General features: G+C 38.5%; 1 protein-coding gene across 1 annotated transcript; it reads left to right on the top strand.

The window, feature by feature from the left end:
• The first annotated feature begins 239 nt into the window (after positions 1 to 239).
• Positions 240 to 24248, top strand: LOC111147245 (transformer 2 alpha homolog). Its single transcript, XM_022503168.1, has 8 exons — positions 240 to 417; positions 10891 to 11024; positions 15008 to 15173; positions 16277 to 16465; positions 20496 to 20611; positions 22578 to 22703; positions 23022 to 23089; positions 23246 to 24248. Exons 1-8 carry the CDS (start codon positions 382 to 384, stop codon positions 23254 to 23256), a joined length of 846 nt encoding a protein of 281 aa, XP_022358876.1. The 5' UTR covers positions 240 to 381; the 3' UTR covers positions 23257 to 24248.
• Positions 24249 to 25528: the final 1280 nt, after the last annotated feature.

Genomic DNA, 25528 nt, shown 5'->3' with positions numbered 1-25528 from the left:
CTTCAAAAGAACTGACGTGTTAGAAAGGGGTCCTAAGATTGGAGGTCACTCTGCTGGGAAGTCTGTTCCAACCCAACGAGACTCCCAACACAGGTTAACCTCCCCTTACTAGGCCGGGACCGCCACAAAGCCTCGCGGGAGGCGGGGCTAGTGACGCCACAGAGACGTCCCGCCCCCTTACGTCGCGCACTGGGAGGCCAGAAGGTTTCTGGCGGGGCCGGCGCCATTTTGCCGGAGCCTGCGACCGAGTGGGAGTGGAGTGGAGCGGCCGTTGTTGCCGACTCTTTCCTCCTCCCCACGGTCCAGTCAGCGGTTGATTAGGCCATCGGCCCTCAAGCCGAGACTTGTCTCTTATTTAGTTCTGGGGAGCACCTGGCCGACATGAGTGATGTAGAGGAGAACAACTTCGAGGGCAGAGTGAGTACAAAGCTGCGGGAGCCGTCTTCGGCGGCGGCCCGGTGCTCGGGGTTTCACGGGGACGAGCGCGGTCGGGCGGGGTTGCGGGGAGTCCTGCGGGGGCCCGCGGGGAGCAGCCTCTGGAGCCATCGCGGTTGTTTCCTTACATACCAAGATGGCTTCTGGGTTCCACTCTTTCCCCAAACACCGCGGATAACCCCTCTCCCCCTTTTTTGGAGACTGACTGACACCTGGACTCCTGGGTCCGATTTCCCCCCCCGCAGTGCGCCCTCCCTTCTCCCCACCCCTGAGGCTTCCTTATCTCTGTTCCGAGGAGTGGGTCCCCGTCGCGGTGGGGCGGGAGGAGACGGCAGGGAGTTCCCCTCCGGCCGGATAGTGGTAGGTGCTTCCTGCGGTGTTCTGGCGACCCCGAGCATCGTAGAGGGTCTCGGGGTCGAAACTGCGCGGGGCTGTTGTCCGGGCGGGGAGAAGCTGGCGTGGGACTAGCTGGGGCCTGTGTCTCCTTGGCTCTCTATTGCAGTGAGCGGCCGCGTCTCTGTTGGAACCGGCGGCGTTGCGTCTATAAAGGCGAAAGCCTTGAGGTTGAAGGTGGGACGAGCCTAATGAAGTGGTTAGTCAACGACCGCACCGACCCTTAAGCGTTCTTAAGACGAGAGCTGTGAGGGGAAAACTACGCAAGGAACCCTTTTCCCTTAATGTCCCTTCTGCTTTCTTTTCACTTCAAAATGAATGTGGAAATGCTATAACGCCTGATTTTTTCTAATTCCATGATGTTGGGTTTTTTTCTCTCTCCTTTATATCTCAACTTCTAATGCTTTTCTTCCTATGATCTTTCATCTAAAAACCACTTCTTTACAGGTTTTTACGGTAAACAAATCTTAATCTTACATAACTGAACAAATTTTGTGGCCCAGTATTTTAAAAATAGCTAGTCAGTTTTACACTGTTCTGTAATTGAAAATTACAGACCCCTCCCATTTTTCTTCTCACTCCATCCACCTACAAAGGGAGCTCGAGGATTTCCATTATTCGGGGTCAGTAAATATAAGGATCACAAAGATACGTTATCCTCAGCCTAGATGTAGTAGAACATTGATAGTTGGAGTTCTACTTCTGAAGTTACCCTCCTGTAGTGGTAATTGGTGGAAGTGGGTTAGCATGAAATCCTGGAAAGAAAATCCCCAGGCAGCATGTTCTTGCTGTTGTGTTGGTATTCTAGTCACTAAGGGAAACGCATAAAAACACTTAAGGTGTGTGCTAGGATGGGATGAATTTTGTCTTTTTTAGAAGCTCATAATATAAATACTTGGAACTAGACAGTTAAATCAGAAGGTGGATTTAGGCTTTTGTTCTTTTTGAGGAAAAAGGTTTAAATGGGTTAGAAACGAAACTACTTTTTGATGCCTTTAAGATTGGATTTTTAAAATAAAATCTAAATCACAGATACAAGTGAGTAGTTGAACCTGCTTTTTTCTTAGAATGAGGTGTTGATTGAGCAAAACTTTTTAAAAATCTTGTAATAAAAATATTTGGTAATTGCACACTGCTTGTTTTTGATCATGTGAGGAAGTTACGGAAAGAAATTTTTCTATCCATTAATATTTCCTTCCATTGACTTTAATACAGAAATTTATTTTTTTGGTAATGTTTGTTTTTATTTGGTTTGTGGAAAAGTGAAGAGTACTGCTATTTGGGACGTTGTTTTCCTTTTAAGTTTTTACGTCTTAATTAGTCATCAAGTCGAGGAATGGAACAAGTTCTAGGTAACTGTCACATTAACCACTTGAGAAAGCAGTATATGTAAGGTTCCTACCCAGTTTTATGCTAAAATGCATGTATGCATTAATATTCTGTGTTAGTAAAAAAAAAGGGTTCTCAGTCCCCCCTCTTACAGTGTTTATGGTCATGACAATATTTTTTGACAGGTGATACCTAAGTGTATTTTAATGTAAATGAACTCAGCAGATTGAATACGCCTGTCCTTACCTGTCACATCTTTTTTTTTTTCTTTTGTAGGTTGGGGTAATTGTCTTTATTTGTAATTGGTTAAAGAATTAGAAGAATGCCAGAAGCTTTTCTGAGGGTGTACTTTTTCTTTTTTTCTTTCTTTTTTTAATTGTTTCTTAATTTAATATTCACTAGTACTTTTGGTTTTTAAACTACTGTGATTTCTTATCTGCTAACCACAAACCAGTTTTTTTAAAAAAAATTTTTATAGAATACGTTGTGTTATCTTTATATCTAAGTGTAATACCCATTTAGAGAGGCTCAAAACAGGATTTTTCAAATGATGTTTTGGAAGTTTTGTTTTTTTAAGTAATTACACTTCAAATTTTATAAATAAAGTAGAGGAAACATTGACAGGTCAGATTTCATTTGCTTTATTTATGGAATAAATAGTACATATTAACCCCATCTTACTGAAGAGATACGTAGAATTAGAGGGTAATTTTCTAGAGACTGCAGAACACATTGAAGAAACAGGACTAATACTAATAGTTCTTATTTTTATAGCAATTTTTAATCTTACTACCCCACCATCAGATCATTGACATATTTTCACATGTACTACTTAGAATCATTTTACAAGGGTTGGAGTACTCATACCTTTTTAGAAATTAAAAACTGAGGCCTAGAAGACCACGTAGCCAGGAGTCAGGTTTACAGGTCCGAGTCCATTGCTCATTGCATATATACACTTTGCTGTATATGTTTTGATTTCCTTTTTAAAAAGGAGCACACCGCACTTCAGCGTCTCAGACACATTGATAGTGTTTGCTAAAAACTATAGATTGTCTCTTCCATTGTAGAGGACTGGAGTAAAAGAACTTTAGGGTAGAAAATTATAATTGGTTGAATTTTGTTATAAGTAATCCCAATAGTTAACCAATCAAAATTCCTTTCTGCCTGAGGTAAAACTGTTTGAGCATCTGCCTTTTTAGTAAAAGTCAGGTGTTCTTGAGGGAAAAAACTTAAAGTCTAATTTGAGATGACTGACAGCTCATATCTGGGTAAAAGTAAGTATATAATCAAGTGTCCTGTGATAGAATTAATAGGGAATTTAGAAAATGGAGCTGAGTAGTTTTGTGAGCTAGGAAAAGGGAATGCTTTACCTAATATGTAAAACTCACGTTGGATTTTATGGTTAGGGAATAGATTGATTGTATGGCTATGACAATGAAGAGTTTGTGGGGGTAGTGAGAGGACAGATTTGCTAGATAGGCAGTCAGATAATGGAGGGTTTTTAATTCTAGATACAGGGATTTGGACTTAATCAGATATGCTGTAAGAAGGCATATATGGATTCTTAATTCTGGGAGTGGCATAATGAAAGGACTTTAGTAAAGAACAGAAGAACTGGTACTAGAGGAGCAGCAAAGCATACTTGAACTATTTAAGGAAAGAAATTATGAAAACTCTAAACAGGACAGCAGTAGGATATGAAGAATGAGTGAGACATTTTCAAGGGATCCAGAAGAAGAAGGGTGCCTTTAAAATAAATAGGTTCATTAAAGCAATTTGTTGGGGACATATATATCAACTTAACAAAAATATTTTAAGTGGAAATGTCTTTTGGAGCTGAAAGTGTGGCTGGCACTTGAGCTATAAATTTGCTTGTTATCATCATAAAAAGAGTTGTTTGCTTCACACAACTTCAACTAAAATAGGATTTAGGTCTCAAAAAAATTGTAGTCTCCTTCATAGAAATTAAGGGAAATGGAGTTTAAGCTTTCCTTGCCGTTTTATTTGCCCTCTATCCCTAATTTGTTTTTCTAACCAATTTTAGAAAAATGTTAAGCCCAATTTTTTTCTCATACAGTGACCCATTGTTTTTAAAGATTTTATTTATTTATTTGACAGAGAGCGATAACCACAAGCAGGCAGAGACAGAGAGGGAAGCAGGCTCCCCGCTGAGCAGAGAGCCTCCCAGGACCATAAGCCCATGACCCGAGCGGCGCCAAAGGCAGAGACCCAACCCACTGAACCACCCAGGCACCCTGTGGCCCACTGTTTTTAATAGAGGTTTATGATTCTCATGTAGGGATCCATCTTATAATTCCATATTTGTTATTGAAGAGGAAAAATAATACTTGTCTCCTGTTCAGAGTTCTGGCATCCTGTAGCTAGAATATTTTTAAGCAACCCCTAGTGTTCCCCCTTCGTAATACATTAGATGGTTTGACTGGATGACAGAAGTGTGAAGTAAAATACAGATTCCTCTGTACCCATTTGGAATTAAAATGTGTGTAAAGATTTTGTTAAAGAATAGCAGAAATACGGGAAGCCTTTTTTTCTTCCCTGAAATCTGATTTGTAATAATTGGTGTGATGACTGTGCCATTCAAAACCCATCTTGGTTACTGACTTTAAAAAAATGAAACAAAAAACCTTAAACTAGGCTTTTAATTTTTCTGTTGATGAAATGTTAATAAATGTGAGGGTACAAATGAGGTTTACCCTCTCCCTTCCTTTAAAAAAAAATACAAATAAAATGGAATCTCTGTTTTACAGATAAGAATGTCAGGTCAGCAGTTTAGCTTTTAAAAATTCTTAGTTTCTGGGGCGCCTGGGTGGCTCAGTGGGTTAAGCCGCTGCCTTCGGCTCGGGTCATGATCTCAGGGTCCTGGGATCGAGCCCCGCATTGGGCTCTCTGCTCAGCGGGGAGCCTGCTTCCTCCTCTCTCTCTGCCTGCCTCTCTGCCTGCTTGTGATCTCTCTCTGTCAAATGGATAAATAAAATCTTTAAAAAAAAAAAAAAATTCTTAGTTTCTTCAGTTTAATTTCATCTATCTCATCAACCTATTACAAAAGGGTAAGACTTCCTTTCTCATGAGACTGACAGTATTAAACCCAAGACAACGTTGTCTTGGGTTTAATTTATTAAAGTTAAGTCCTATCATTTATGCAATTTTAATGCTTTTTTATTCCTTCTGTCATTTTTTAAAGCAAAGAATTTGTAAACTTAAACATTGTAATGCTCAGACTTTAATATTTAAGACTCTTTCACTGAAGGGTGCTAATTTGCTTAATTTAAGTAGAAGAGGGGATTTTTAAAAGAAGCAGTGTTAACTAAATGTGCCTGCAGTGCACAGATTTGTCATGGATGCTTAATGGTTTGTGCCATTCCTAAAATGAAAATAAAAAGTCCCATACTTACCTGGCAGGGGAGATACCATGATCACGAAAATAAAAAGTCCTGATAGCTGAAGGAATTTGAAGGGATTTAAATATTTAGGAATGAGAGTTGTAAAAAAAAATACAGATGAGCTTTGTTTATGGATTTATTTTTGTAAGTGAACTGAAATTATTAACCTATGGCATATGTGGTGTAACAACTGTGAAATGGCCATCAATAATCAACATAAGAACTTCCTAGAATCTTCTGACAGTGAAAACCTTTTCTTTGATACTATCAGTGGGTGCTCAGGCATCAAATTACTAACCCTGGGACCTTTGTAAAAGGTATACATTTGCATGCTAAATGAGTTAATACCGATTGTTATTTGTTCACCTTTGTAATAAACATAGCAGGACAGAAGTGCTGGTGAGAAAATGGCAATGATCAGATGGGGAAACGAATCAGTAAACATTGTTTAAAAAAAAAATTGAGAGGGAAATAATGAAAGGAAATGTGGTTTCTTTCCCCTCTCTCCTTTAGGTTAATGTCATTATGTAGTTGTGTATAATCCTTGTTGTCTCATCATTTTCACCAAAAGTATAAGTGACGGCTGCCTGACCAGAAGTTACTTTCTTTAAATTAAGGCCCTGTAGTCTTTCTTACTCAAGATTCATAAATAGTCCCATGATATTAGAAGATGAGAACCCAAGTAGAAAGTTCTGTAATTGGTTCTTAGTAAACAGTTTGCTTTTAGTTGTTACTCTTTGGCTTTTAATATAGCTAAACTTTTTGGACATTACAGTTGATCATGATGTACAAGCTGGCTGGTTTATAAATCATTTAAAATTTGTATGAAAGATGATATAAATTTTACAGGTAATTTCACAGTTGAGAATAATTTGAATTTGGTAATGTATGCATAAGTGCCGATTCCTACGTAATTTCTTTAAGCATTTCCAAAATTATTCCAAACTTTAGAGAATGTAAAGACTGTAAGAATATCTGTGAGTCTTTGCAGAAGAAAAGACTGCTTTAACCTCACTTAGAATGCAGCATATAGGTATTTTCTTTTTAAGGAATTGCTTTAATAGCAGTTATGGGTTAAGAGAGTGGAAGTATTTCTTTTATAAGCTTAAGAGTCCATCATACTCAAGAACTGCTATTTATGCAGACGGAAATTAAAGAATTGGATAAACAAGTTTCCCCTAAGCCCCCCAAAATGAAGTTCTTAGTACAGTAAATATTATAAGCTATTGGAGTAATTTAAGTACCTCTCCCCCATTGGGACATAAAATTTACCTAAATGCACTAATGTATTTCTATGGAAATAGATCTCCAATTTCATAAAATAGTGGGAAAAATACATTTTGAGAAAGTTTGTTTTAAAAGTTTATGCTATTACAGACTTGAATTTGTATAAACATGGCACTGTGACTTGGCATAGAATTTGCATTGCCATAATAATAGAGTGGGTTACAATCTAACATTTATGTGTTATGTGTTTATTTTAATGGGGTTTAAGTACTAAGCATATATGTTGGAATTTTTTTCTTCCACCTATTATATGATATTAGCTGTATTAAAAGATAAGGCTTCAATTATTGTTTACTGTAGGAATTGTTCATGTTCTGCAACAATGTGTGCATATATCTAATAACCTTTACCTTGATTGAAGGAATAGTACACAGTTGTGGTTATTTACAGTGTGTAAAATGCAGCTGTATTTTAACACAGATTGCTTGAATTGGATACGCCATGGTACTTTCTTAGTATTCATGGTTAGCGCCTTTTTTTTTTTTTTTTTTTTTTTTTTTTGGGCTGTGTCCTTCAGCTACCGTATGAGTACCTTGATAATAAAGAATAGTTAAAAGAACAAACATACACCGTTTAAGCAGGTTATACTGTGAGAACTTTCTGCCTGGCTTCTGGTTTATAATAGGTAAGGTAGACTGGAAGCCTGTTTGATTGTTAAAAATGTGGATATGATTTGATTGAGTCAGTCTGCCCATTTCAACTAGACAGCATATTTTTAAATGGTTGCTGGATCCACATGCAGTTTACTGAGGAATTTGTAGAATTTCTTGACGGGACAGCTTTAAGAGTAGGTTAAGTAGAGGGTAGTGAAACAGACAGGTAACACCCCTTCTCAGTATTTTATTTTTCTGTTTGGAATTTCAATTCAGTTTCCAAATTCCGAATAGTTTAATGCATTTCTTTGGAAAAAGTTGAAGTTATCATTTCGTAATGAAGACGAGGCAAAGGTAGAAAAGAATAATCTAGCATTTGTCCATAAAGGACTTGTTGTACCTTGGTTTCTAATGCACAGCACAGTTTGGTGAAAATGGTACTCCCTTGGTACTAGGTTTTAAAAAACAAAGTTACTTAAAAATGGCAAATATTCGTATGACCATTTTTGTGTGCATGAAGACTTAACTACCAGTTCTTAGAATGATGGGTTTTGGGGGGGGGGGTTGGTTGGTTTGTTTGTTTGTTTTTGTATTGCAGTAAAAATAATTCTGAAGAATTAAAAGTTTATGTTATGCTTTGTAGTTTATTCTTTGGGTTAAATTTACTGACAGATACTGATTTAACTTTTTAGATAAGTTTCTAAATTATTTTTGGAAGTTAGAATGGTAGCGACAACTTAGTAATTAGGTGTTACGAGGAAGTTAAGACTGTTTCTTAACCTTGAATGATTCCATGAAGAAATTTATGCAGATTCAGGTTTCCCTGGTATAAAAACTGAAGGATGACCACAAAGGAGGTATTAGGTATTTGTGACATCTTAATTAAAAAGCAAGACTTTTTTAAAAAATCCTGATGTCTTTTGAAAAGATACTCTGTTGTATCTTAATGTTTTGTTAACCAAAAGGAGATTTTCAGTTTTTCCAATGAGTTCTTATGCCAGAACTGAAAATTAAACTTTATAATTTAAGATGTTATTAAGTTGCCTTGTTTACAGTAATTCCTAAGAAATGGCAATTTTCAACTGTTAAATTTATGAGGGAAGACTGGGACATTGAATGTGCACACATTTGGACCGTAACATTTTTATCATGTACTAGAAAGCCTCATGAGAGCATTTAAGAATAAATCTTGAGTTTTAATATAAGACTTTGATTTATATATTTGTAAAATTCAAGGTTTTACAGTGTCATAGAATGCAAAGCATTCTGAAATATATGTATAACATGAGCCGTGGTGATGTTTATAGATTCTATTCTATCAACTGCTGTTCAACAATAGCATAAATGTTATACCACAGGATCAGCTTTATAGAAGGGAAAGCTGAGAGAGGGGAAGATACTCTCCTCAGCTTAATGAACTAGCCTGTGTGATTCTTCAGTTACAAGCAAATTAGCCATTACTTTTTTTTTTAAGTACTGAATATGCTTTTACAGTTTTCAGTTTTATAGTTTCAGTGAATGAAGAAGCCTGAATTGCTGTGCCTGCTCCAGGCATTTGTCGAGAAATTTAGGAGGGTATCAGAGATGTGGTGAAAGACTTATTGTAGGTAGCTAAATGAGAAAGGTTGATATTAAACAGAAAGGTAGCTATATATTTCAGTTTTGTCTGCATCTGAAAGATAAATAGGCCTAGCAGCATTAGTACAGTTCTTGGTAAATAAGTCTTTTGACATTAAACTCAAAGTAGCAGGAAAGTCTTAAGAAAGCTGTGTGATAGTCTTGTGGCATAAATGAAAAATGGTGTGAAGTTGGGGTGATTGTTTACACTAATAATCAAGGCTCAAATGGACTGTCTGTCCTACTTTGGTCATAAATGCCTCATATACCTATCAAATTTAAAAAGTCTCTTAATCAGTTTTAAGTCATTTGATTTGGAGAGTTTTCATTTATATCCAACTTTTTCAGAAGCCAGTCAATCTTCTGATATAGGATATAGTCATTGAAGGGAGTATGTATGTATGCATAACTGCATAAAATACACAAAACTATGAATGGAATTGGTGGGATCAAGAAGTAAAGACCATGATACTAATTTTGTATTTTTGTATGTTATGATACTTCATGAATAATACAGAATATTAAAATGGCACAGTTGCAAAATTACATGTATTAGTAATTTATAATCCAAAGGGGAAATTTTAAGAATTTCATGCCCTCTTTTCCCCTTAGTTTTTTCTTTATGCTTCTTTTACATCAGAACATATGTTTCTGATTAGGGTGGAGTGTGCAAAGATAGTGGTCAGACATACTTGGAAAAAGATGTTAGTAATTTCACTAATTGAATTTTTTTACTTCTTTGAACCTCAGCTTGTGTCCTATAATATATGAGTTTAGGTAGGTGTGTTCAAATTTTAGCCTACAATGCTTTCCTTTAACTGTACTTTGGTATCTTAGCATGGCTTAGTGAAAGCTTATTTTAAGATGACTAAGAATCTTCAAGTTATAAGCTAAAAACTTAAGACATAGGTGGGGGGTGATTACAGTTAATGTTAGATTTATGCTTGGGTTAAGTATTTATATTAAAAATGTTCACGTTTTAGGAACTAGGATGAAACATGAAGGGGAGGAGGAGGGTGAAGAGTATGGTAAAAACATTTAGAGAAATTCAGTAAATTCTCTTTAATTGTTAGAAACTAGACTTTGGACAATTTTAAAGATTATAAAATGGTTTTTTAATAAACTAGTTATTTGCACTTTACCTGCTGGCTTTTCCATTTGATAGATAACATTCTGAACTCCAGCAGAGTTTTATAATCCCCACGTGCTTAAATATACTAAATGTTCTTTTTCCATTAAGGTTAATGTTCGTGAAGAAATTGAAGAGTTTTTTCCAAGAATGTGGAAGATAAATCAAGATAAAAGAAGGCTAATGAAAAGTATTAAAGATCAGAAAATTAAAATTGAATGGGGGAAAAAATTGAACAGAAGATTGGTCAGATAGAAGCACTTGAATATTTTTTTAAGGCTATTTTGAATTGTTTGAATTGGGGAAGAATACACGAAGTATGAAAAATGAAAAACTCAATGAAGAATGAAGAGAAGTAGAAAGCAAGAGTGAAGTAGAATTAAAAGAATCTGGAAGAATGAATGGGTCCTAGGTTAAGTAAATGTATGGTTTATGTTCCAGTGTCTGTATGATCAAGTTGTAGATGAATTTGCATGATTTCTTAGTTAATAGAGAATTGGTGATCTGGTTCAAGTAGGGAATTATTGAGGACAGTTAGCAATATTAACAATGGGTTATTAATGAGCTGAAATTTTTTCTGGAGGGTGTTGCCTAACCATTTGTTTTTCAGGAGCAATCAATATAAATAATTACGGTACTTAAAATGTTAGGTGTTAGGCATCTACGTGACCAGTGCCATTTGTAATACTGTCTTCTTTGTTAGGAGTCTCGCTCTCAGTCAAAATCTCCAACGGGAACTCCTGCTCGTGTAAAATCGGAGAGCAGGTCAGGATCTCGTAGTCCATCAAGGGTTTCCAAACACTCAGAATCCCATTCTCGATCAAGATCAAAATCCAGGTAAGTGTCCTTAAAATAATGCTTAAGATACTTTCCTTGGACTTTTCAGGGCCATGTAGTTTTTACCAGGTTCCTTATTTTTGCTGCATTTTATATAGATATTTCACAAAATCATGAAGTAATTTTTCTTAAACCCCAGAGTTTAGAAATGAATGTCCTGGGGGCACCTGGGTGACTCAGTCAGTTTAGCACCAACTCTTGGTTTCAGCATGGGATTATGATCTCAGAATCTTGAGATTGAGCCCTGGATCAGACTGCACCTCAGCGGGGAGTCTGCTGCTCTCTCCCTCTCCCAGTCATGCACTTTCTCTCTCCCTCCCACCCCGAAATGAATGAATAAATTTTTTAAAAAGATGAACGTTCCTGATAGAGATTTTTTTTTTATTTTTTAAAGATTTTATTTATTTATTTGACAGAGATCACAAGTAGGCAGAGAGGCAGGCAGAGAGAGAGGGGGAAGCAGGCTACCCGCTGAGCAAAAAGCCCGATGCAGGACTCGATCCCAGGACCCCAAGACCATGACCCGAGGTGAAGGCAGCAGCTTAACCCACTGAGCCACCCAGGCACCCCCAGATAAAGATTCAGATAAGGCAGAGTCTGGTCGTCTTTTAGCCTGGTTTAACCTATCAGTTACTAGCTATTAATATAAATTAAATGTTTTGATTGATTTAAATGTATTGGCACTGAGGATTGGAGTTTGATTTTTTTTTTTTTTTTTTTTTTTTTTAATTTTTTTTTTTTTTGGGACGCCTGGGTGGCTCAGTTGGTTAAGCAGCTGCCTTCGGCTCAGGTCATGATCCCAGCGTCCTGGGATCGAGTCCCACATCGGGCTCCTTGCTCTGCAGGGAGCCTGCTTCTCCCTCTGCCTCTGCCTGCCATTCTGTCTGCCTGTGCTCGCTCTCCCTCTCTCTCTCTGATAAATAAATAAAATCTTGAAAAAAGAAAAAGATTTTATTTATTTATGTGACAGACAGAGATTACGAGTAGGCAGAGAGGCAAGCAGAGAGAGAGGAGGAAGCAGGCTCCCCGCGGAGCAGAGAGCCCAACGCGGGGCTCGATCCCAGGACCCTGAGATCGTGACCTGAGCCGAAGGCAGAGGCTTTAACCCACTGAGCCACCCAGGCGCCCCTGGAGTTTGATTTTATTTCAACAATAATTGTGCAACAAAAATGTAATTTTCTCCATCAGAGACTTAGCATGTAATTCAGTACAGAGAGCATTGATGTATCTATGTTGTATTAATTATTGAAATGATTTGAAAAGATTTCTCAAGATTCATATTCCAGCTATATCCTTTACCTGAAGATTATGACTAAGTGTCTTCAGGGTGGAGCTGACCAGATACAGCTGGGGAGTCTCTGGGTGATTCAGGAGCCCCTCCACTATCATTTCCACTGACCAAAAAACTCCAGTGAACCACTGCAGAGTTCACTGTATCAGATGTCCCAGATGTACAGGGGTGGGTGAAAGAAAGTTTTAAAAACCACCTGGACAGTTATTCAGTAAATCATAATTTCGTGATTAGGGACATAATTTGTCTTTGTATGGAGTTTGCTTGCCAGTGGAGCAGGAGACCGAAGAATTGGTTGAAGGACTGTACTTGAGTCCACAGCTGTCTTTATCATATCCAGGATCCAACTTGATTTACTAACCACTCTAATTAAATCTACATGTGTAGAGTAACACTGTGTAGATTTGGGTATGCAAACAGAAATGAGCATATTTTCATTTTAGTACCTTTGCATTTGCTGCTCTCAGCCTAGAACTCTCTTCCCTCATATATCCAGTCACTTGATTTATTCTCTGCCCAAGCGTCACCTGAGAACATTAAAGAGCATGCATGCTCTTTTAAGTTTTTTTTCATAATGCTTACCACTATCTGATTTAGAGGAAAGTTAGCTACTCTTAAAGGGTTTTTAATGTCTCATTTTTCATTACTATATAAAAATAATAATTGATGGGGCACTTGGTGGCTCAGTTAAGCATCTACCTTTGGCTCAGGTTATAATCTCAGGGTCCTGGGATCAAGCCCTTTATCAGGGAAGCCTGCTTCTCCATCTGCCTCTGCCCCTCTCCTTGCTTATGTGCTCTCTCAAATAAATAAATCTTGTTTTTTTTATTTTTTTTTATTTTTATTTTTTAAAGATTTTATTTATTTATTTGTCAGAGAGAGAGAGGGAGAGAGAGCGAGCACAGGCAGACAGAATGGCAGGCAGAGGCAGAGGGAGAAGCAGGCTCCCTGACGAGCAAGGAGCCCAATGTGGGACTCGATCCCAGGACGCTGGGATCATGACCTTAGCCGAAGGCAACTGCTTAACCAACTGAGCCACCCAGGCGTCCCTCAAATAAATAAATCTTGTAAAAAAAAATAAAAATAACAATTGATATGTTAAATGAGAGGTTTTCTTATTAATGTTTATCTTTTACATTGAGGCTATAAATTAGTGCTAAGGAAAATGGAAAGTATCTAAAAGTATACTAAATCTGCTAGGAACCATATCTCCATGTCTTGCCAAGGGACCTTTGCTCTTGCCATTCCTAAAACACTTTGCCCTTATCTATCTAATAAAATTTATGTCTCCCAGCATTATTGTTAGCCTTCTTTGTTTTGAATAATCTTCCCTTACTAATTTTATTCCCTTTACCCATGTGCTGTCTTTTTTAACTTTCTGGCCCTTAGCATGTATAACATTTATTGAACATCTTAAACAAGTTATTTTGTAAGACTGTGATCACCAGTAGGGCGCCTAGGTGGCTCAGTTTGGTTAAGCATTCAACTCTTGATCTCAGCTCAGGTCTTAATCTCAGGGTTGTGAGTTCAAGCCCCACATTAAAAACAAAACAAAACAAAAAACTGATCACTTCTGGTCAAGATGTTTATTAAGGATGGCTTACATAAACAGTAAATAAATTGTTGCATTAAGGAGTGCCTAGGTGGCTCAGTTGGTTAGGCATCTGCCTTCAGCTCAGGTCATGATCTCAGACTACTGGGATTGAGCTCAGCATTGGGTTCCTCGCTCAGAGAGCCCACTTCTCCCTCTGCCTCTCCACTCTCCTTGTGCTCTCTGTCCCTCTCAAATCTTTAAAAACAAAAAAGGAAAGAAATTGTTGCATTAAGAGGCAAAGAAAATCAGTGACTGAAGTAGAGATAGGAGATGAACTAGGGAATCAGCAGTGGAGGGTGGGTGAGGTGCTCTGGAAAGCTAGAAGAAATGAAGACTATTACATGGGCATTTAGGTTGTTGAATTAACTTAGCAGATGCTAGATTGCAGTGGGCTAAAGAAAGAAGGGAAATGGTATTTAACAGTGAAGGGAGTATAGAACTATATTGAGAAGATAAGATGGTAAGAATCAAAGGATTTTACTGTGGTGGTAACAGTAGTTGGTGGTTTGTGTTGTCTTTGTTGTGGTAAGATACACATAAAATAAAATTTACAATCTCAGTCATTTTTAAGTGTAGAGTTCAGTGATAGTAAATATGTTCACATTGTGCAGGCATCACCACCATCTGTCCCCAGAGCTATTTACAGCTTGTAAAACTGAAATTCTATACCCACTAAACAGTGGCTCCTTGTTTTCCCCTCCTCCCAGCCCCTGGCAACCACCATTTTACTCTGTCTGTATGATTTTGCCTACCCTAAGAACTTTATATATATAGTGTAATCACAGTATTTGTCTTTTGGTGACTTACTTGTCTCACTTAACATAATGTCCTCAGGTTTCATCCATGTTACAGAATACTGCAGGATTTCCTTAGGGCTAATTTATATTTTACTTTTTAAAGAAGGTTGAGTTACAACATGCTTGTAATGTAAAGTGAAGAGGGTGTGGAAGGAGTAGACTAAGAACATGATGATCGTAGTGATTAAGAGAACAAGAGGAAGAATATTCTTTCCTCAGAAGGGAACTGGGATACATGTATAGATTTTTGTCATTAGCCATCTTGTTTCAGTATTTTTACCTAAATGTATTTCTCTCAAAGGTCGAGGTCAAGGAGGCATTCTCATAGACGTTACACTCGATCCAGATCCCATTCTCACTCTCATAGGAGACGATCTCGAAGTAGGTCATACACACCAGAATACCGGCGTCGAAGAAGCCGAAGTCATTCTCCAATGTCTAACCGGAGAAGACATACAGGCAGCAGGGTTTGTGGTTTTTGAAAATTACTGAAAACTTACTTTGTTTCTATGTGTTTAGTCATAGCGTAATATCTTACTTTCATGAGATTAGACCATTATTTTAAAGTGCTACTCCAAGGGTACCTGGCTGGCTCAGTCAGTGGAGCATGTGGCTCTTGATCTCAAGGTTATGTGTCTGAGACCCTCACTGGGTGTAGAGATTACTTAGGAAATAAAAAGTAAAGTGGTACTCCAGAAACATCGTTAATTATATGAATATTGTTTGTATACATTTAAATATGTTTTCTTAACTTTTGAGTAGTTAAAAGAAATTTGTGGGGAATACATGTTCTAAGAATTAAAATCAAAAGTATAAACTGAGTTGAGAATATTGAGATGAAAAAGTTTTGGTGGGGATTAAGGGAAGCTGACAAGAAGTACATGTAGTAATAACAGCTAACACATATTGAGCACTGTGCAGTTGTTCAATACATTTAATGGATAAGAGTCTGGGACATGTGACACTGAGGTTTGGTTTTTGGCTAACTGGCAGAGCCCAGGTTTCAGCCAGCCTGCTTGACTCTTAAAGTTCCTGGGCTTAACTGCTGTAGTGTGCTTTTCCACCATGTGAAGCTGAATTACTTAACTCTGATGGAGTCTGCTATTTCATGATGTTTTGAAATATGTACATAGATTTTCCAAATCTGTTTAGTGGGAAGTTTGAAGGAATACCCTTGGTAAGAATGAAAATGGAGGAAAGTCTTATCAGCAATTATAAAGTCCTATTAAGTACAAATCTGTAAGCTAGAAAACATTTGAATAAACCATAAATATAGCTTTAAACAACGGTGGATTCTTAGGATACATTCTGAAAATTGCTGGACCAGAAAGGTGGGGATGTTTTTATTCAGTCTCCAATGGCAGTATACTCCAAAGAGGGCCTGAGTGTACTCTGAACTATAAAAATCTAGCTCGTCTGGTTTTTTTTCCTCTTAAATTCTTCTTTCCCAAGGGACTTGAAATAGTATAGTCTTTGTGTATTAGAGGAGTGTTCTAAGCAAAGTATTTCTGTGTTTATTAATTTTTATTTCAATTTGGAGCTTGAAATTAAATCACATCTTTTTCACCAGGCAAATCCAGATCCCAACACTTGTCTTGGAGTGTTTGGCCTCAGTTTATACACAACAGAGAGAGATCTTCGTGAAGTATTTTCTCGATATGGACCATTGAGTGGTGTCAATGTGGTTTATGATCAGCGAACTGGTCGGTCACGAGGATTTGCTTTTGTTTATTTTGAAAGAATAGATGACTCAAAGGAGGTAATTTTGTTTTTATAGTTTTATAATTTTTCAATTTGAAATTTTTCTGATGTGCTTGATTATACTGTTAAAAGTTGACTAATAGTCTCCCAGTTTTATAACCTGTTCTTTTTCATTCCCTAACCTGAGTTTGGTTCAAACTCTTCCTTTTAGCACCAGCTGGGTGGCTTAGTAGGTTAAGCATCTGCCTTCGTTTCAGATCATCATCCCAGGTGGGATCGAGCCCCTCGTCAGGCTCCTTGCTCAGTGGGGAGCCTGCTTCTCTCTCTCCCTCTCACTCCCTCTGCTTGTGCACGTGGACACTCTCTCTGTGTCAAATAAATAAAATCTTTAATTTTTTTTTTTAAAGATTTTATTTATGTGAAAGAAACAGAGAAAGCAGAAGCAGGGAGGAGAGGGCTCAATCCCAAGATGCTGAGATCACGACCTGAGCTGAGCTGAAGGGAGACACTTAACCAACGGAGCCCCCAAGCGTCCCTAAATAAAATCTTTAAAAAAAAATGGGTGCCTGGGTGGCTTAGTGGGTTGACCCTCTCCATTCAGCTCAGGTCCTGGTCTCAGGGTCCTGGGATTAAGCCCCGAGTCAGGGTCCCTGCTCAGCGGGAAGCCTGCTTCCACTTCTCTCTCTGCCTGCCTCAGGGCATACTTGTGATCTCACTGCCAAATCAGTCAATCTTAAAAAACAAAAACAAAAAAAAAATTTCCTTTCATTGTTAAATTGGAAATTGCCAGTTTCACTTTCCAACTAATATTTTCTGGTATAGGTATATCCTGATTGAAATCTGGCTTTGTAAACAGAGGTATATGTGTTTTAGTTAATGGAAAAAGTAAAGTATATAAATGTCCTCTTTTGGGGCGCCTGGGTGGCTCAGTGGGTTGGGCCTCTGCCTTCGGCTCCGGTCATGATCTCAGGATCCTGTGATCGAGCCCTGCATCGGGCTCTCTGCTCAGTGAGGAGCCTGCTTCCCCCTCCCTCTCTGCCTACTTGTGATCTCTCTCAAATAAGTAAAATCTTTAAAAAAAAAAAAAAAAAAAAAAGTCCTCTTTTGACTAAACCTTACTCCTATACCAAGCAGATGATTAAGCTAACTTTTTAGAAATTATATATTTTGGAGTGCCTGACTTGCTTAGTTGGTGTGGAGTGTGTGACTTAATCCCAGGGTTGTGAGTTCAAGCCCTGTGCTGGGTGTAGAGATTACTAAAAATAAAATCGTTTTTAAATTAAAAGGAAATTATTTGTCTGATCTGTTTAATTTTGTATAGAATTAGCTCCCCATGTATAGACAAAGAGCTTTGTTTTTCTATTTTCATATTCATCTGTCATTTCGTTCTTTAATTAAAATATACATAGAATTGTTTTGGGTTGTTTTGTTTTAAGATTTGATTTGAGGGAGAGCATAGTGGGTGATAAAGGGAGAAGGAGAGAATCTCTAGCAGACTGTGCTGAGCGCCAAGCGGGGTTCCTTACCACAACACTGAGATCATGACCTGAGCCAAAATCAACAGTCAAGACACTTAACCAGCCGAGCCACCCAATCGCCCCTGAAGCTGTGCTGCTTTTATGTATTAGATACTGGATTATAAAGAGAGCAGTAGGCTTGCTTTCACTATACTAAAGTTCATAGTGATTGGGTTAGAAAATTCCATTTTAAGGAATTTGAAGCTCATTGTTAAAGTTTTATCAAACCCTTTTGGGGGCACCTGGGTGGCTCAGTTGGTTAAATATCCCAGTCTTGATCTCAGCTCATGTGTTGATCTCAGGGTCGTGAATTCAGGCCCCATATTGGGCTCCATTACTTTAAAAAAGTAAGTGTTGTTGTTTAATCAAATTTTAATAAATGGCAGGGCACCTGGCTGGCCCAGTTGATAGAGCATGCAACTTTTGATTTCAGGGTCATGAATTTGAGCCCCACATTGGGCATAGAGCTTTTAAAAAAACAGACAAAAAACCTAATAAATGGCAAATGTACCATTTTACATGTGATAGTAGTTGGTAATTGCTCTATGCATCATGAGCATTTGATTGCAACACAATCGGTCATTATAAAAGCATATCTGGGGTGCCTGGGTGGCTCAGTGTAAAGCTTCTGCTTTTGGCTCAGGTCATTACCCCAGGGTCCTGGGATTGAGCCCCAAGTCAGGCTCCCTGCTCAGCAGGGAATCTACTTCTCCCTCTGCCCCTCCTTGTATGTTCTCTTTTGCTTACTTTCTCTCTCAAATAAAATATTTTTAAAAAGATAATAAATAAATAGTAAAAGTTATCATAATCTTTCAAAAATAGTAGATGCTAGTGGATGGAGGCCAGGAATGATGCCAAAACTCTTAAAATGTGCAGGATAGCCACCCAGAATAAAGAATTGGCAGTCCAAAAATATCAATAATGTTGGAGGTTGAAAAACCCCAGATAATTGTGACAAAATAACACTCCAGGTTGTAAGTCATTTATGTAATAGACATTCTAATTAGCATTCTCTAATTTACTTATTTATTTGAGAGAGAGCATGCATATGCATGAGCTGGGAGCTGGGAGAAAATCCTAAGCAGGCTCCTTGCCCAGTGCAGAGCACAGTTTGGGGCTTGATCTCACAACCCTGGGATCATGACTTGAGCCAAAATCAAGAACTGGGACACATCAGCCCACTGAGTTATCCAGTTCCCCCTATCAAATATTATGACTTACTTTGGTTACATATTTGTGATTTATTTCTCTTCTCAATTAAGAGATACAGGTTTCAATTTTAAAAATAGTATGGTATCTGATGTGAAGTATCAACTAGATTTTTTTTTTAAAGATTTTATTTATTTATTTGAGAAAGAGAGAGACACCACAAGCAGCGGGGCGAGGGTGGCAGGGAGGGGAAGCAGGCTCCCTGCTCTTGATCCCAGGGCCCTGGGATTGTGACCTGAACCAAAGGCAGATGCCTAACCAACTGAACCATTAGGTGCCCCAGGATTTTTTTTTTTTTTTTTTTAAGATTTTATTTATTTATTTGACAGAGACACAGCGAGAGAGAGAACACAAGCAGAGGGAGTGGGAGAGGGAGAAGCAGGCTTCCTGCCAAGCAGGGAGCCCAATGCAGGGCTTGATCCCAGGACCCTGGGATCATGACCCAAGCCAAAGGTAGATGTCTAATGACTGAGCCACCCAGGCACCCCAAGATTTTTTTTAACACAAAATTTGTTAAGAAATTTGTCCTAGCTCTCGAGTCCTCCCATAACCACCCTGTCAGGTTTGTTTCTTTTTTTCTTTTTTTCTTTCTTTTTTTTTTTTTTTTTAAAGATTTTATTTATTTATTTGACAGACAGAGATCACAAGCAGGCAGAGAGGCAGGCAGAGAGAGAGGAGGAAGCAGGCTCCTTGCTGAGCAGAGAGCCCGATGTGGGGCTTGATCCCAGGACCCTGAGATCATGACCTGAGCCGAAGGCAGCGGCTTAACCCACTGAGCCACCCAGGCGCCCCATGTTTCTTTATAAAATAAATGATAATGGCATTTTACTTTAATTCCAAGGAACTTGCAAATGTGGTAGAGTAGTTGGAATTACTATCCCATTTATTGGTATTAGTGCTGAAGGACAGAGTGATAGGGAACGTGAGTGCAGATTTAAAGACGGGAGCACTTACTGGCAGGTTTAGAAGTTCTTTTATATTTGGAGTTCACTAGATGGCAGTGTGTTACCTAAGGAATGGTTTTTGGCTAACCTAGACTTGGTCCCCTGAATTGCAGTTCCTGCTTGGAGTTGCCTAGACTTGAGTTGCCCAACTTGTATGTTTCTTTCTCAGTAGCTGCCCCCAGTCTTTCATCAGAGGCGTGTTTAAATAAGTGTGGTGTGCACATAAGAAAACTCAATGCTGTTGACATGCGTATAGCAAGGATTTGCATGTAAAATCCTGGCCCTTGTTTGGGAACGAAGTTTAGAGAATTGTAATTTTTTTAAATTTCAAGTGGAAAATGTGTTAAGTTTGTTGCAGTTTTAGTAGTTTCTCATTAGTGAACTATGCATGACTTTCTGTGCCTATTCTCCTTTAAAGGCTATGGAAAGGGCAAATGGAATGGAGTTGGACGGTAGAAGAATTCGAGTGGATTATTCTATTACCAAGAGAGCGCACACACCTACACCTGGCATCTACATGGGCAGACCAACTCAGTAAGATTTCAAATTTTTAATCTAAACTAAAAGCCAGAAATTCACCAGAAATGTATGCAAACTTTTGATTAATCAAAAGATAAAATTATTTTTTTCCTATAATAAGAATCGAAAGTTATTTAATTTGTGTATATTCTTACATCTCTTTGAGGAGAGGGACAAATTTAAACTGTCAGTCATTCCTGGCTCTTTCCTTGGTGCTATACAAATAGAAAAATTATTAAATACTAGAAAAATGGTGTATGCTTTTAAGTATTCTCTTTCTATTCTTACGTGACTTTGGAAGCCTTGTGGATAGGGAAGAGTTTTACTGATGCGGGGGTGTATCTTTTTTTTTTTTTTTTTTTTTGACAGATCACAAGTAGGCAGAGAGGCGGGAGGGGGTTGGGGGTGTGGGGAAGCAGGCTCCCTGCTGAGCAGAGAGCCCGATGCGGGCCTCAATCCCAGGACCCTGAGATCTTGACCTGAGCCGAAGTCAGAGGCTTAACCCACTGAGCCACCCAGGCGCCCTTTTTTTTTTTTTTTTTAAGCCAATTTTCACATCATGCAGAAAATAGAGGCTTTTATAAATTTTTTTTTATATAAAACAACTGAAGGAAGTTATTTTGTTTTGTTTTTTAATTTATTTGACAGAGATCACAAGTAGGCAGAAAGGCAGAGAGAGGGGGACACAGGCTCCCCAGTGAGCAGAGAGCCCAATGCGGGGCTCGATCCTGGGACCCTGAGATCATGAACCTGAGCTGAAGGCAGAGGCTCAGTGGTTAAGCCTCTGCCTTCAGCTCAGGTTCATGATCTCAGGATCCTGGGATCAAGCCCCGCATCAGGCTCTCTGCTCAGCCGGAGCCTGTGTCCCCCTCTTTCTCTGCCTGCCTCTCTGCCTACTTGTGATCTCTCTCTGTCAAATAAAGAAATAAAATTTTTTTAAAAAGGGCACCTGGGGGGCGCCTGGGTGGCTCAGTGGGTTAAGCCGCTGCCTTCGGCTCAGGTCATGATCCCAGGTCCTGGGTTCAAGCCCCGCGTCGGGCTTTCTGCTCAGCGGGGAGCCTGCTTCCTCCTCTCTCTCTGCCTGCCTCTCTGCCTGCTTGTGATTTCTCTCTGTCAAATAAATAAATAAAATCTTTAAAAAAAAAAAAATAAATAAAATAAAAAGGGCACCTGGGTGGCTTAGTCGTCTGCCTTCGGCTCGGGTCATGATCCCAGGGTCCTGGGATCGAGGCCCACATCGGGCTCCTTGCTCGGCAGGAAGCCTGCTTCTTTCTCTCCCACCCCCTGCTTGTGTTCCCTCTCTCTCTCTCTCTCTCTGTCAAATAAATAAAATCCTAAAAAACAAAAATGAAAGAGGGGGTATAGGCTTTCAGTTACTTTGAAACCTTCCTGGGGAGAATGTAGAATTTGGTAAGAAGAGCCTACAAAAACTAAAGTGAAAATACTGTCCCTGTGATTAGGAGTTGGGAAAAATTACAGGATAAAGTGCTTAAGGGTTTAAATTTGCTGCTGAAGATTTAAAAGCCAGAGCTTGAAATTGTTTTAGGGCTGGGCCTCAGTGTAAGGTAGTTAATTCTGCTGTTCAGGGTCGTTAACCTTTTTAAGTGCTTGATGTTTATTGTTTTTGAATTAGTCATCACTCACATCTTAGCATTTTGGTACTATTTCCCAGCACCGTATTTCATTTCTGCTTCTTGAAAAGAAAAGGTCCTGCTGATTTGGGTAGTGCATTAATAAAAGAACTGTTTATAGTTTGAGAGTTTTCTGAAATCATTCCTGGTTTTTTATGTAATGAATAGGAAACCAAAGCAGAATAATACCCTGGGAGTCAGCAAAGCGAGACATGGGGGTCACTGACTTGAAAAGGGTGGTTCTTTCTCCCTTATCTTCCTGCCTCCCTCCATTTTGGTTAAGTACCGCTGTTATTCAATGAAACTGGAAAATAATCACATTGATGTAAAATTTTTACATTTTTCTGTAGTAGTGGCGGTGGCGGTGGTGGAGGTGGTGGTGGAGGTGGAGGAGGTGGCAGGCGTCGAGATTCTTACTATGATAGAGGATATGATCGTGGATATGACAGATATGAAGACTATGATTACCGGTACAGGTAATGTTTTAATTTGTAATTTCTGTTCTAAATTAGATGGTAGTTGTATTATTTGGCACTTTTATGTTACATACATATTAATAAAAATATTTAAAAATAGATGATGGTTTCTTGAGAAAGTAGAGGAAGATGATTTTCTCAAGATTGAGAAAGGTTAATTGTATTTGCCCAGTATTTTGCTGTACCATATGCTTGCTGTTCTGGTATTAACTGGCACACAGAGAATGTAATAGTATTTGAATGATGGGGAATCTTTATTTCCACCTGCCTCAGTGGAGTGATTTTGTGGTATTATAAATAATCTTTTATTTCCTACAGAAGAAGATCACCTTCTCCTTACTATAGTCGGTACAGATCACGATCAAGATCTCGTTCCTACAGCCCAAGTACGTATACTTTTATTTTGTAGCATTAAGAAGCATTTGTAATTAATGGTTTATTTTAGAAAATTAGGGTAAATGGAGATTGTTGATAGTTGGACAAATAATAGACAAGTCAAACTGTAATTGTCATTTTGACTTTTGTTTTTTGCTTTCTTTCAGGACGCTATTGATATACAGAATGGTTGCAGATGAGGACATCTTTTTCTGTGTGTGTGTGTGTGTGTGTGTGTGTGTGTGTGTGTGTTGGTTTGGTTTGCTTTGGGTTTTTTGTTTGTTTTGGTTTGGTTTTGGGTCTTGGGTTTGTTTTTTGTTTAATTCTGGATTTCCCCAAGCTTCTAATCCTTCTTAAAAAGAACCCTTAAAAAAATCTTCGGTTTATTCACCATCTACACTTTGTCAGTTGTATTGCTGTTTCCACCCCTTTTAGTATACTCTTAAAGATGTAATTGTTGTCATTTTGAGTAGTTAAACATCTTAAGTAAAAAAAGGAACCCCCAGTGTTAAGCTTTGTAAACGATTTTTTTCCTTTTTTTCTTTTTTTCCTTTTCTTTTCTTTTTTTGCTTTTCTTTGCTTTTACAGAAAATTAACTCCTGGCTAATCAAATGAGGAAAGAAATGACCTTTTTAAAGCTTCTTTTGTGTTAGGTATTGTATTAGACATTATACTAGAGACCTCCATTTACGACGAACTCCTTTTTTAACTTTCTTTTGGGGAAGGTAGTAACACATAAAGTAGTTCGGTCATGTCAAGTTTGTCTGGGGTGGCATGGAGCAGTCAAATAGTTGAGTGTAGAAAGTTTGAAGCTATAGAAGAAAACACTTGTTCATTTCTTTTGAAGAACGAAATTTTTGAACCCTAAAAATTACATCAGTTTTTTAAGAGATGAAAGCTTGTGGACTCCTACAAAACATGTTGTATTTAAAATACATCTGTTAAGACTTAAAGTGTGATTTTTGTGTTGAATTTATTGAAATTTAAGTATTCCCTTAATCAGTGAAGGACTATTATTTATTACTTAGAGCAATTGTATACTTTGCTGTTAGAAATTTTTGTATGGGGACAATGGTTAAGCAGGCTATTATTGTATAGTATAAAGTCCTTTAGAAGATACGTGTGAGGAAAAGTAGTCTCCTTTCAAATAAAAGTTAATTTCTTTGAAAATGGGACTGTTTCTTTATTGTGGTAGAATGAGAAAAATATATATAACTTATATAACTGGATTGACTTGGGAACCAGTCCTTTTCCTAATATTTTTGCTTATACCCAATGTAGTTTTTTCTCTTAGTCTTTAAAAATCCTTGTTTTGGGGCACCTGGGTGGTTCATTTGGTTAAGCATCTGCATTTGGCTCAGGTCCTTATCCCAGGGTGCTGGGATTGAGCCCCGCCCACATGGGGTTCACTGCTCATCAGGGAGTCATCTTCTGCCTATCCCTCTGCCCCTCTCCCTGCTCAGGTGTGCATGCACACTCTCTCAACTAAAATCTTTGGAAAAATATTAAAAATCCTTGTTTTCTTTCCTCCCCTTTTCTTTTTTCTTTCTTTCTTTTTTTTTTTTTAAGATTTTATTTATTTGAGAGAGAGAGAGCACAAGCAGGGAGAGTGGCAGGGAGAGGGAGAAGCAGGCTCCCCGTCGATCAGAGAGCCTGAGGAAAGGCTTGAACTCAGGGTCCTAGAATCATGACCTGAGTTAAAGACACACGCTCAGCTGACCGAGCTACCGAGGTGCCCCTTCCCCTCCCTTCTTCTGTCAGCCTTGTTGTCGATATTGAGAATGTTCAGTACCAGGCACCATGGTGAACTAAAGATAAATAATACAGTTTATGTCTTTAAGAAGCCCCCACTCTGGGTGCCTGGGTGGCTCAGTCGGTTGGGCGTCTGCTTTGGCTCTGGTCACGATCCCCTGGTCCTGGGATCGGGGACCATGTTGGGCTCCCTGCTTAGTGGGGAGCCTGCTTCTCCCTCCCTTACTCCCCTTGTGCGCATGCGTGCTCTCTTCTCTGTGTCAAATGAATAAATCCTTTTAAAAAGCCCACAGTGTAATAGAAAACATACTGTGACAACTCTAATGTAATAAGGTGAGGGTGTTTTAGTAAAGAGGTGGGTTGTTTCAGGTGACTTTTATAAAAGGGTGTAGGAGCGCCTTTGTTTTCTCCCTCAAAGCAATGGGGAAAGAATTAAATTATTATCTATGTAATAGACTGATGGGATTATTTTTTTATTATTATTATTATTGTGAGATTAAAGTGCCCCGGGTGTCTTTGTTTTTATTTATTTACTTATTTTTATTTGGGGGGGGGTAGAGGGAGGGAGAATATCAAACAGACTCCTCACTGAGCGCAGAGCCTGGCACTTGGCTCAATTTCATGACCCCAAGATCATGACTTGAGCCAAAATCAAGAGTCAGATGCTTAACCAACACAGCTATCCAGGCACCCCCCCC

The sequence above is a fragment of the Enhydra lutris genome, unplaced genomic scaffold, assembly GCF_002288905.1.
Source record: "Enhydra lutris kenyoni isolate GAN:26980312 unplaced genomic scaffold, ASM228890v2 scaffoldscaffold16, whole genome shotgun sequence".
NCBI lineage: Eukaryota > Metazoa > Chordata > Mammalia > Carnivora > Mustelidae > Enhydra > Enhydra lutris.
This window is presented reverse-complemented; position numbering and strand designations above follow the sequence as displayed.